Here is a 13,219-nt window from a genome sequence, read left to right on the forward strand (position 1 = left end):
TGGTCTTTCTAGATTAATAATTCCATTTTTTTTTTTTTAATTTTAGGGAAGGGTCTACAGGGTGTTCAGGGTCTCACTACTAGATAGGACTTGTAACGATTCACCTGTTTACAGCCTGCCAAGAGCTGGGATTACAGGCGTGCACCACTATGCCCAGTCTCAATTGCCATCTCAGCACACCCCCAGGGGAGGGGCAGGAACGGCAGGCCCAGGGATGGAAGCCCCAGCCCCTGTGCCTGCTTGCAGGTGCTTTAATCTGCTGAGCTATTTGGCCGGCCCTCTCCATTTTTAAATTATTTATTCCATAGGACTTTAAATGACTGTTTTTTTAACTTGCATACCCTTGAGAAACATTTCTAAAATTATTTTATCTTAAAGCCAAGAAAAGAAAAACAGGAACTTGTAAAAATACATATTTTAATAAACATCAAGAAGTACAGTACACTTTTACTGAGGTTTTATCTTGCAGTTTACAACAAATATACTATTCATTGTAGTGCATATGTACAAATAAAATAAATTCAACAATCTTTATTTACTTTTTAACCAACGTTAGATAAAACAAATCCAGAACACCATACCATATCTAAGATTGTTTTCCAAGTTGGCTTCTGTAAAAAAGGCTTTTAACATTAATAGGCTTTTAACAAAAAGCTATCCCCAATCACAATGCTAGACTGATCGGTGCTCAAGAATGGTAAGAACAGTAAACACTTGTTTTCCTTTAAAGGTTTCAAAAAACAGCTACTGCTAGCAAATTTAAAATACCAAAAAGACAATAAGAAAACAACTGTTTCTTATGCCATGTGAATCCATAATAAACTGTAATTTGAGGCTACAGATTAGTGTATGAAAACTTAATGTTTATATGTGTAACTATAACAACTAAAACTGACTAGTATGGCTCATTTTTTTCCTTTAACATTGTTTATGCAAAGACCAAGAAATGATGAAATTCTTGATGTTTCTGGACAAAATTTTAGTGAGAAGGTACTAAAATTAATTACCCAAGTGGAAAAATTAATATTGATCTGAAAATGCTACCTGTCATTGTCTTGGAATAATCAAGACTTGGCTACATATGAGAATGAGAAAAATCACAACTCAAATTAGAAATTATAACAGAAAAAACACAGCCTAGTAAGCTTTCTACTGATGGCACTTAAAAACTATGTAACTGGATTTATTTTCTATTTACATATAGTAGTGTTGGAATTAGAAAAAAGTACTATATATTCATATTTATCTATAGAAATACCAAAATCATCTTCAGATCTGTAAAAGAGGCATACTCTGTTATTATACAACTATTTGTAAATTCTGTAATAAAACAAAATCCTCATAGATATAATACTAATCCACAGCAAATTCCTCCAACTAAATAAGCAGCTCAAATTCCTAAGGGCAAAGGCCCTAAATCCCTGAATCTCTAAGTATTATCTCAGTGCTGACATACTTGTATTTAACTGATACTACCTAAGAATAAAGAGTATAAAAACATCTTCCTTAATACAGCCTTATACTTTCAGAGGTTGCCCGGGCCCTTGTTTCTGAGACAGTGTTGAGCATGTAGGTGAAGGTAGGTACCATAAGAATCTGATGTTCAAGTACAGCAAATTTCCAGGGTCCAGTATAGTGCTGGTGTTATATAATTAGTCTGTCAGAAAGTCATAATTCTGGTTGAAAAGATTCCTGGATGACTGACTGAGAAGTTCAGACCACCTACCAATGAAGTCAGACCGTTCACTAACTGTAAGTAAAAGTTTGAGAATTTGATCTTATTAGATTAAAATTTCTTCATAGATGGACCTGATCCCCTACATTCTTGTGTCCTCTAAACCACCTATTATGAAGTGCTAGGCCAAGATAAATGCTCTCCACATAATCAATGATGGGGGCAGGAAGTGAACTAAGGGGGAGTGTGGTTACGGTAGTCATCCTTCTACTTCACCTGTTACACTCACCAGAGCGAATCACTTCTATTGCAACGAAGAATAGATTCTTGTCTCTTACCACTTACGTGTGAACAGAACAAATTAGGTCTGAACCTTTTGTTAACTTCTCTTAGCCACTAAGAGATCATACGTGTGCACAGGTACTGTCTAACAGATGGTATCTAGAAGTTTTTCTGCCTCAGAAGAAGCACAAATCTGTCACATAGCATATTTTAACTCCAACAGTACAATTTATGGAATCTTTAAAATTATGTTAACATTGTCTAAATAGATACTTAAAAATGTTAGTCTTATTCTGACTTCACTTAAAATGCATTTCACTTTTGAACACTGGCATGAGGTAGAAGATAAGGAACTCACAAAAAAGAAAGTAATTTTCAAAACACTGAAACATATTCAATATAATTAGCCTCAAGAGAAAAGTTAAAGCCATAAGCTGCTAGATTACTGACTACTGTTAAGTTACTTTTAGTTAAAAGAAATTTCATGTATTTAAAGTTGCCTTTCCAGTGTAAGCTATTACATAAAAAGTACAAAACAATCTGAAATATTCATAAAGACTGTATGCAACAGTTTCTCTTAACTATCATTCTTTCCCATGTCTAAACCAGACATAGGTTGTTTCCCCTTAAAAAACTGGTCAAATATCAATAAGGAGGTCAAAAATCCTTTCAATACAAGCAGCAAGAGAAATGTTTGCCATTAAAAATGTTTACTTATAATAACTAGCAGCACTTCATTCTACCAGCACATAAAATTTGGCTTTGTTTACTGGTCAGGAACAAAGGAAAATGTACAACGTTCAAAAAGGCTCTTTATACAGGGGAACGTGAGGGGCTACAAGAAATTTTTTTAAACAATTACCTATATTCATATTAGGAAGTGTGTGAGACTACTGGAATGTCGATTTCAATAGCAGAGAGGCGGGAACGGGCTGAATAGGGCTGGGAATAAGTGTGCATACTGGGAGGATGGGAGTACAGTGGCTGCCAGAAAGGAGAAGGTAAAGACTTGCACGCACAGTACCAAACAAACAGTAGGAGGGAAGTCATGAACAGACCCCCGGCACTGGCGATGGTGACATAAACTGCATAGTCAAATGTAAAAACTGGCTCAAACTTTCTGTTCAGATGGACGTTGTAGAAGATGACCCAGATGGATGGAGAAAGGCTCACAGTACCTGCCAGAAAGAACAGCAGCCCAGCCACCAGGTGACAGCCTGCACTATTGACCAGACACTTGGCCAGTTTGATGTTAGGCACTGAGGACCTGAATGCTGTGTTACACATTCCAATCAGGCAGAGCAGCAAGGCACCCATTGCAATCAGGATGCTGAGGGGCAGGGCAAACTGAAGGACACGCAGGTCCAGTTGGTCAACTGATGAGTACCATGTAGTGTCGTACATCAGGCAGTCACTGCTACCATCATACCGGGCGCATTTCACCCACAGACCTGTGTAAACAGTCAAGTTCTTCTCGTTTCTGTTGAACGTGATCAGTCGTAATTTTCTCCAGTTGGGAAGCAAAGTCCCCGCAAAGAGGCCTGCTACTGAGGCGATTCCACACAGGAAGGAGAGGACTGTGGCTGCATGGACATCCCGACAGCCCATGGCAGGCAGCCTTGTGCAGAACTGTGAGTCTAGGGAGTGACACACAAGAGGACAAATCATAAAGGGACAACAGGAGTATAGCACAACAGGTGGTCCCAGCTGGCAAGATATCTCATGATAAAGTCAATGAAGAGACAAACTCCCTTGTACAGAGGGAATCCACCTGTACAATATAAACACATATGTATGTGACCTCGGAGCTCAGATGCACACACATTCATTTGAGTATCACTGTCACAGTATTTCAGCCATCAGTATCTTTCTTCAGTTAATTAGAACAACCAAACTAATGTAAAATTCTCTTAATGTTACACTTAAAATTTCCTTGGTTGTCACTAATCATCCATTCAGCATACACATACAGTACTGATCCCTTTTATTCAGTAGGAACTCATATACAAAAAAGGCCAAAGCACTCAATTATCAACTGCAAACATCGCCACTCTGGCTTCACATATTCACACAAGTACAAAACGAGACCAGCAGACAGCACAGTTGGCAACTTTGATTAATTTCAACATTGGGGGCAGGGGAGATAGATCAGCAGCTTGAGTACACGCCTGGCAAGTACAAAGTCCCGAGTTCAATCTCTGGAACCAAAAATAAAATAGAATAAAAAAATTATAATTTCAAAAATGGTCAGGAAATGGAGTGTTGATTCTGTTCTCAACTAATGGCTGTATGTTACTCAGTGGATATACTCTGCTTCATTAACAGTAGTTAATGTCCCAAATAAGTATTTATCAAAGCTATACAATGTATATTTTTGTTTAATATTTTTAATACCAAGAGATAAAAATAAATCATTTGTCATATGGAAACTCCTTATAATGGATGAAAACATGCCATGCTAAGAATGCACTCTGGTATACTTGACAAGGTAAACAGCACAAGGTGGGTGAGACTTTGACTTGGTTCATGTATATAAATATGTGAGTTTGGTCATGCTACAGACAGCTCTTTTTCTACTCGTACTTGGCCCAAAACTGCAAAGCATGTTTCTTTTTCTACTCCCCCGCCTTTCTTTAGTACAAGGTCTACAGGGTCTCGCTACACAGATCGGACTCACAGTGATCCTCCTGTTTTCAGCCTCCCAAGCGCTGAGATTACAGGCACATGCCACCATGCCCTGTCTCACTGTCTCAGTACACCCCTGGGGTGGGGCTGGCATGGCATGTGGTGTCAAGGATTAAACCCTAGTCCCTGTGCCTGCCTTAGTCTGCTGAGCTATCTGGCCAGTCCTTTTCCTACTTTTAATTAATTTATTTTATTTATTTTTGTGTGTGTGTGGCCAGCTCAGCCCACCTGAAGGTGGCGCTGGCTGGCATGTGGTGCTGGGGGATTCAACCGCGGTCCCCGTGCTTTGCTAAGCTTGTTGTAAGTAGGTGCTTTAGACCACTGAGCCATCTCACCAGCCCTCTTTCCCTACTTTTAATAAACACAAAACTTCACTACATTTTGTGCTTGTTTTGCCCATTCTTTGTTCAAGACAAGCATAATCTAGAAGCTAACTCTGGAAAGAGATATAAGCGCTCTAAAACCCAGTATCATAAGGCAGCCAGGAGCAGGTTCTTTCGGGTATGATTTTTTTGTTATTGTTATTTCTCTCTCTCTGAAATCTATGACTGCTTTTTTTTCTTTTCTTTCCAGTTTTCAGTCACTCACTGCAGGTACAAATGAGTAAAGAGCAGTCAGAAATCCTGTTATTAACTCAGTCACAGACAGGTCAGGATCCATGCATGTGACCTAGGTTTTAGTATGCCTTTTTGTGCTAAGGTTTATGTTCTCCAGTATACTCTGCTCAGCTTCCCCACTTTTCTATGAAAATAGGCCTCCTTCTCAAAGTCAACAAATCACTGCCTTGCCTCAGAGACCTCTGCTCAAAAAGCAGTTTATAGCTCTTAGGCTCCAAGACTAGCAAAAGATAAAAAATGAAATATCTATACAGACTCCAAATACATTTTTCTGATGCTACATGCTCATGCAACAGTCTGAAAAAATAAGAAGCTTTCTGGCTGATCAGCAATCATCTATAAAACACAAGTAGGAAATTCTATAATTCCTAGAGGCAGTCTATCTTCCTAAGCTGATAGCTGCCATGGAATGCAAAGGACAGCAAAGAGCTGTCTAAAGTCTCTTTAGGAAATGAAAAGGCTAACAGGCAGGCAAGCGGGGCAGCCTTTTAGCCCCTTCAGACCTTAGCCTTATTCCCAGTTCCTGAATGTCTATTAAATCAGTCCTTCCTCAAGGGATGCAGCGGAAAGCTTTAAAGTCCTACATGAGAAATGGTCACTAAGACTCTACTCTCAGGCTTCTCTTCAAAATGCAAGATTCTAGTACTATTCTGAGTGTAGACAAGTAGTCTCCTTTAATATACATAACACTTCACTACCTTTAAAAAAAAGTGAGCTTATTGTTCCCAGTTGGAAGACAGGTTGGTCTTATCATCTAGGACCCCAATATCCATCACAACTCTCATTTACAAACTGAGTACTTCAGCTATGTCTTTTGAACTTCAAATTTCTAATCAGTAAACTATCCCTTAAGGTAACTGTGAGATGAATAGCCCTGAGTAAACCAGACTATGGACAGAAATTTAAGTTTGTAATGATCGTTAGTAATTTACTTTCTTCAGGTAGGAACATGCTTTTCTTCTGGATTCCCAGCAAACAACCAGTTGATTATAGTTACACAACAATGAGCACATTTTTTTCGGAGTACTTATTACCAAATCAAAAAAGACTTGTTTCAGAACCACTTCACATTTGTCATGGACTATTCCATTTTTTTTTGCAGCAGCAGATGGATAAAATCTGATGCACAAATAAATGTTATCAAAGATATCACTGAATAAAAATATTTTCAAAAAGATGTATTTTCTGTGGTTTGGAACAGAATTCAAAGAAGGCTAGAGCAGGAATAGTGGCTAAGAACTTAAGGAATTCTCAAAGCCATTTCAATTTTTCAGGGACAATTTCAAGGAACAGATATAAAAGAACGTATGTCTCATCACAGCTAGGTTAATTCTTGATATTAACACTGGTACTTCCTTCCACCTCTTGTGTTTTCTAAGAAACTAAGTCATCAATAATTATACTCAGGCTTAACTAAGCAAGTTCCCATGACTTGTCCACCACCTTCGACCCGCCTCACCACATGGTTTTCCTCTATAAAAGTCCTTGCAAGAGACAATTTCAGGGGGTGGGGGACTACCCGCTTGGGCCCCCCCTCCTGTCCCTCTCTCTCGGGACAGGAGCTTTCTTTCTCTCAATAAATATATTCTGCTCTTAAAAAAAAAAAAATTATACTCGGGCTTGGGAGATAGCTCAGTAGAATAAGTGCTTGCCTTGCAAGCGCAAGGTCCTGAGTTCAATCCCCAGTACCATAAAAAATATATATATATATATACTCAAAGAGATCTGTTCTATATTTCATTGAAAAGTAAAATAAGCATCATTAACTATAGTAGCAAGGGGTAAGGAAATAATATATAATCATAGGATATACTTACCTTGTAGGTATCTGGTATTTCTAAAGCAGATTTATTTAACTTAGAAGAAACACGGTAGAGATGAACACACAGTGGAAATGAACATGAAGTAGAGATGATGTGGGCCTAGATATATAAGAAAATAACCTTAATTAGTACAACACTCTTCAAAAAACTCAAAAATAATTAGCAATGGCTTAAAATTAATAAAACGTTAAACCAAAAAAAGTAGGCAGTTTTTTAAGAGGCATTTTATGATTACGGGTGTAGCTCAGGGGCAAAACACTTGCCTAGCATGCACAAAGAATATCTCAGGTACCCACCACCACTGAAAAAGAATACAAAGAAAAACACACGCAGTAGCCTGTAAAATGCACAGTGTTATAAGTAACATAAAGAAAAAAAAAATAACTTCTTGTGACAGACGACTGGCGAATGAGGGACAAAAATCACTTCACTGTCTTGGAAACAGAGCTCAGCAGTCAATGAATTTTTAAGGCTCCTGTCCATGACAATAGTAAAAAAAAATAAGAGGAAACTATGCAACTATCCTGGAGTAAAAGAAATATGTCATTTTTAAACATATTATACTTCCAAACGGATAATGACAACAAAAGCAAAGCTAATCCACATTATTATGTGCACCCTAAAATTTTCAACTAGAGTGCTTTGTTTACAGTACCACCAATGGCTAACCTGCCATTTTAACATGTTTCCGCGTCTATAAACACCAGGAGCTTCCTCCTCAACTACCATTTGCCTCTGGGAGTATAAATATGACAACCTGGCCCGGCGTGGTGGTGGGCATCTGTAATCCTAGCTACTGGAGAGATTTGAGGAGGAAAATCACAAATTTGAGATGAGTCTATGCCACTTAGCGAGCCCCTGACTTCAAAAGAACTTGTAAATGATCATGAGCTTCCTGGATTAAGGCATTTGTCACTAGTCCCAATATGATATTCATGTAGACTACTGTCCGCAGAGATTTCCATGAAGCCCGCCCCCGCCAAGGTGTAATTCTTGAGTCGCTATCTCAAGTCCAACAGCTTGTTCTGAGATTAAAGGAAATCATTTTACAATAAATCACACGCAGCAGGGTGCCCGGGCAATCACTTTGAAAGAGCTCGCCTAACGTCCTTCCCAAAACCGGGCTGCGGAGGAGAGCGGGGCTAGTTCTCCCGGGGGCTGCACCCCGCGCCCGGCCCTCCGCGGGTCTTCAGCACCCACGAGGCAGAAAGGAGGGGGCGGGCGGCAGCTCCCGCAGGAGCCAATGGAGGGACCGCCCCGGAGCGTCGCGGCGCCCGCGCAGCCAGTCCCCGCTGAGCAGCAGCCCGCGGGTCGGCGTTACACAACCAGCATCAGCCGGTTTTCAAAAATAGCAACTGGCGGCCCCGCACCGCTCGCCCCCGCCGGCTGAGCTCCGGGCCCTCAGCTCTCTAGCGACGCACCTCGGCTTTTCCACATTCGGCTGCAAGAGACGATTCTGTAAAGCTGTATCAAAGACCTCCTCGTCCAGTTCCTACGTCCTCGGGCGCAGTTAGCGGTCTTCAATGCTCCGGGTTCCCCGTCGAGTTCGCTAACTTTACAAAAGACCTTCAACTAGTCTCAAGTCTCAGACCGGAGCGCTCGGACCACAACCTACCTGCTCCTCGCAGCCGGGGCAAGTCTCTCGCCCACACAGAGCAGCGTCTCGGACCGACTCCTTCTCCGCGTCCCGGAAGTGCGTTCCCAGCGAGGACGCGCCCCAGAGGCTTCTGGGAGCACAGTCAGGTTCGCTCGCCGCCCACACCAGAAGGCCCCGGGTGTCTGGACTACAGTTCCCAGAACCTACCGGGCCGCATCCTGCGCCGACCCCTGTCGTTCCCTTCCGTTCCCCCTGCCTCCCCTGGGTGCGTTAGAACGCAGTGTTTGCTCCAGGTTTGCCTTAATGGGTTTTAACCTACATATACCAGGAGCAACAAAACGAAATAGCTAAACTCTCCCCAAGTAAATATTTCCTATTACATGTGATTTGCGCATAGAAGGTTAGCACAAGTTCCCTCGCTAATCTGCAAAACACTATCACTAAGGCATGAGACCTGGATCTGATGAAGCTCTCGTACCTACGGGTTGGGTGGCCCTGAGCAAGTTTCCTTCTGTTACCTCTCGGAGGTTATCCGAAAAAGGGGGATAATGAGATTACATGCACTATATAGCTCGAAGATTAAGAGACTTGATATTGTGCAGATAGCTGAGGTAGTTACTAGATATTTAAATTTAGGCTGCCACAAATTTCAACTATGCTATCTCTTTTGCTTGGAGCTTCTTTTAAATGAGAAGTCATGTACTTGTGACTGAGTTAAACTAAAAAAGGGAAAAGGGCTCTTGCCTTCCAACTGCTTTCGCCTTTATCATTTACGATATCGTGGTGGGAATGAAGATGGTTATTTAAGGTGGGAAGCAATTCCAGAACCGGCGAGCGAAAGCACCCATGCCAATGGCTGATGGAGGGGGCAGTGTGACAAGGGATTGTCACTTCGCTCTAAACTTCAGCTGTCATCTCACAGACTCAATGAAACCATGTACAAAATCACTTCATAATTTACTTATCATTGATAAGTACTGCTTGATTAGCAGACATTAGTTGGAATGTAATAAACACGAAAAGGAAGGGAAGCCACCTCTACTGCTAGGTTTACTAACCAAGGTGGGTTCAGTTTAGTCAATGACTGTCTCGGCAGAGCAAAGACAGAACAATGGGATTCATGTTCAGTGGGATTCCGTGACTATTTTAATATAATTAACAAAATGAATATAGATAAATAAGTTGGTCATTCCCACTTTTCTAACCAGAGCTTCTTTAAGGAGAAAGTCATTCACAATGTCTTTTACCACCAAAATTCTACAGACTCCCATTTGGCCACTGTATTAGTTTTCTACTGCAGTTATTAAGAAACTGCCACAAAATCAAGAGGTTTTAAAAACACTAGGACATTATCTTAACACTTCTGGAAATCAGACGTCTGTCAGAGTCCTACTAGGCTAAAATCAAAATAGCAACAGGGCTGGGATTTTGTGTGTACATTTGGGGTCTAGAGGAGAATTTATTGTCTTGCTTCCCAACTTCCTGAAGATGCTTGGGTTTCCTGGCAGTTAGTCCCATTGTCTTAAAAACCAGCAGTGACTGGTCAAGTCTTCGTATCACATCACACCGAGAATCTTCTGCCTTCCGCTTGATCTTTTAAGAATCCTTGACACCCAATGGGATAACCCAGGATATCTGTATATAGTCATGTGATTAGCAATTTTATTTTTTTTTTAAATTTTATTTATTTATGTGTGTGTGTGTGTGTGTGTGTGTGGCCAGCTCAACCCACCAGGGGGCAGGGCTGGCTGGCATGTGGTGCTGGGGGATTGAACCGCGGTCCCTGTGCTTTGCAAAGCTTGTTCTAAGTAGGTGCTTTAGACCACTGAGCCATCTCACCAGCCCTGTGATTAGCAATTTTAATCCCATCCAGAACCTTAATTTTTCCTGTTGTCCTGTAACATGGCATATTTACAGACTCCAAAATGAGAGTATAGACATCTTCAGGAGCCCAGTATTCTATTACTGTCCCTAATTCTCTCTTCCTGGCTGAATCGAAAGGCCTCTTTTTTGTCCTAATCTCATCTATTTTCAGGTGCATATTGTGTAATTTGGACCATCTCTTTTTTCCTAAACTTTTCTTTGGACTTGGAAACACCTGTGTTTTTCTAGTTTATCTAGTAATTTTTTAACCGGTCGGTTTCACTTTCTCTAATACAATTATCCAAAAACTTAATCCTCCCCTCCCTCTCCCAATCAATAAACTTCCTCAAAGGGCAACCTGTTTTTTCTCTCTCTACATCTACCTCTTTGGGCCAGGATATGACTTCAGAATGATTTGTGATTACCAAATCATATGGCTGACTGCTATTAATTCAATCTTAGCATTTTCCCAATATAAGCTACAACTATATCTCTTAGGTTTTCCATCATTCCTTACTTTATCAGTGGTTTCACTTTCTCTTTGCTATTTTCTTGACTCTTCCTAACTCCTTGTTCACTGCAGTGGACTGTCAATACCCTATTCACACCATTGCATGAACACATCAGCATAGGTATAACAATATCCTTCCCTATATGTTAAAGAATACTAGATATCATTGATTAGTTATTATGTACTAAGCGCTTGGCTCTTTTTCATGGGTCATCTAATTCCAATAAACTTGCATTACTGACAGAAAACAAAAATCCTGGGATATAGTGTTAACTGACCCCAAATTGAGAATTGTAGGCCTTCCTAAAAGGTTATGTTGTAGCAGAAAATGCCACTCTATCAGCCAGTATACTTGTTTCTGTTAGTCGCCCAGGTAACAATTCTTGTTTTAGTTCCTATTTTTTTTCTTAGAAACAGCTGGTCACTGTGCTGCATATGGTAAGAACCAATCAAAGACAGTCAAGTACTCTGCTTTGTGCTTGGAATTCTATAAAAACCTCCCTCTCTGAGCCATGAGGCCTCACATTTTTTACAGGTCAGTGCCCCTCAACAAAAAACAAATCTGCCTCCAAATCCTGGAGGTCATTTTGGTGTTCCTGTTTGCCTCAGGAATGTCACTGATCAGAACACAGGCCTGTCTCCTTACTTTGGACTTCTCCTCTAATGCTTGACATTCTCTGAATGTTATTCTTGAACACAAGTGGTCTACTATCATTTTTGCCCATCCAAATCCCATCTACATTCCTTTTTTCCTCAATATTGGTGACTTCTTTAAATTGTACATAACCTATCAACTCCAACCTGTAAACTAACTTGTACATATTGTTCCTTTTTTGTTAGCTGTATCTCACCAGTCTGTAGCTGAAATTCACCATATAGATTAATGTACGAGGTGCACCCAATATAGTAATTGTTAGAGGTTTGTCAGATTAAACATAATAGATATTATCTATTAATTGGAAAATATAAGGATACTATTTGGGAACTGTAGAATGAAAAACAGAAGTGTTATTATAGGCCGAATTATTTCCCTAGCAAATCCATATTTTGACATCCTGACGCATACAATCTCAGACCTTAACAGAGACAAGTTCTTTACAGAGATAATCATGTGCTGGTGCACCCTGGCAATCCCAGCACCTGGCAGGGAGGCAGTGGATCCGTGTGTGTTCAAAGACAGTCTGGGCTATATACATAGTGAGTATAAGACCAGCCAGAACTATACAGCAAGACCCTAGATATATAGGAAAATAAGTAAAGTGTCTCCCTTGAATTTCAATTTCAGTTTCTCCTCAGCATTCTGTCTCCAAAAGAAGAAATACTAGGTTGGGTCCTTATCCAATAACTGCAGCCTCTGTTAGAAGGGGAAATTTGAGCTGACCATGGAGACCAGTGCCTGTAATCCGAGCATTCTGGGAGACTGAAGCAGAAGGAGCCCAGATTCAAGCTCAGCTGGGGAAATTTAGCAACTTATTGAGACCTTGTCTCAAACTAAAAAGTAAAAAAGTCTAGGGACATAGCTCAGTGCAAAGGCCCCGAGTTCAATCCACTGTATGAGAAGAATGAGGAGAGGATCAGAAGACAGTTATCCCACAGGAAAAGTTGAGATGTCAGGTCAGTATCTTAAGGTGGAGATTGAGATGCATTTCACAAGCCAAAGGATACCAGATATTGCCAGCAAATTCTCTGAAACCAGACTTCAAAGCATGGGAGAGTCTCACAGCCTCCAGAGCCTGTCTGTAAGTTGATCTCCATAGTAGCCTCCTATGCCACAGGACAGTAATTCTTTGTTGTTTAAGCCACCCAGCATGTGTTTTATTATGGTAGCCCCAGAAAATTAATGAAGTAACACAAGGAAGTTTTCAAAATATTAAACAGAGAGATACCACTTTAAAAACTATTAGGTAGTTGGGCATGGTCACATGCACCTGTAGCCTCAGCTACCTACTAAGGGGCTGAGGAGGGAGGATCATCTGAGGGCAGAAGTTTCAAAAAGAACTCACAAAAGTACATGAGCAACATACCAAGACCCCATCTCCTAAGGAGAGAGAGGGAGTTGGAGGGAGGGAAGAAGGGAAAGGAGATAGAGCCAGCCAGCCAGCCAGATGAAGGAAGGATGAAAGAAGAGAGGAAGAAGGGTTGGGGAGATGGCTCAGTAGAATAAGC

At 40.7% G+C, this 13,219-nt stretch overlaps 1 protein-coding gene across 4 annotated transcripts; it reads right to left on the minus strand.

The window, feature by feature from the left end:
- Positions 1 to 400: 400 nt before the first annotated feature.
- On the minus strand, positions 401 to 8,782 carry Cldn12 (claudin 12). 4 transcript variants are annotated; one of them, XM_023707128.1, is made up of 4 exons: positions 8,698 to 8,782; positions 7,752 to 7,878; positions 7,077 to 7,181; positions 401 to 3,594 (listed from the first exon to the last, which is right to left on the minus strand). In XM_023707128.1, the coding sequence occupies exon 4, from the start codon at positions 3,563 to 3,565 to the stop codon at positions 2,831 to 2,833; it is 735 nt and encodes a 244-aa protein (XP_023562896.1). In that variant the 5' UTR covers positions 3,566 to 3,594; positions 7,077 to 7,181; positions 7,752 to 7,878; positions 8,698 to 8,782; the 3' UTR covers positions 401 to 2,830. The 4 variants fall into 4 exon arrangements, with proteins under 4 accessions (XP_023562896.1, XP_023562894.1, XP_023562892.1 ...); XM_023707126.1 differs by having other exon boundaries at positions 8,504 to 8,774; XM_023707124.1 differs by lacking the exon at positions 7,752 to 7,878 and having other exon boundaries at positions 8,504 to 8,774.
- Between the last annotated feature and the right edge of the window lie 4,437 nt (positions 8,783 to 13,219).

Source organism: Octodon degus, unplaced genomic scaffold, assembly GCF_000260255.1.
Source record: "Octodon degus isolate 3935 unplaced genomic scaffold, OctDeg1.0 scaffold00281, whole genome shotgun sequence".
Lineage (NCBI taxonomy): Eukaryota > Metazoa > Chordata > Mammalia > Rodentia > Octodontidae > Octodon > Octodon degus.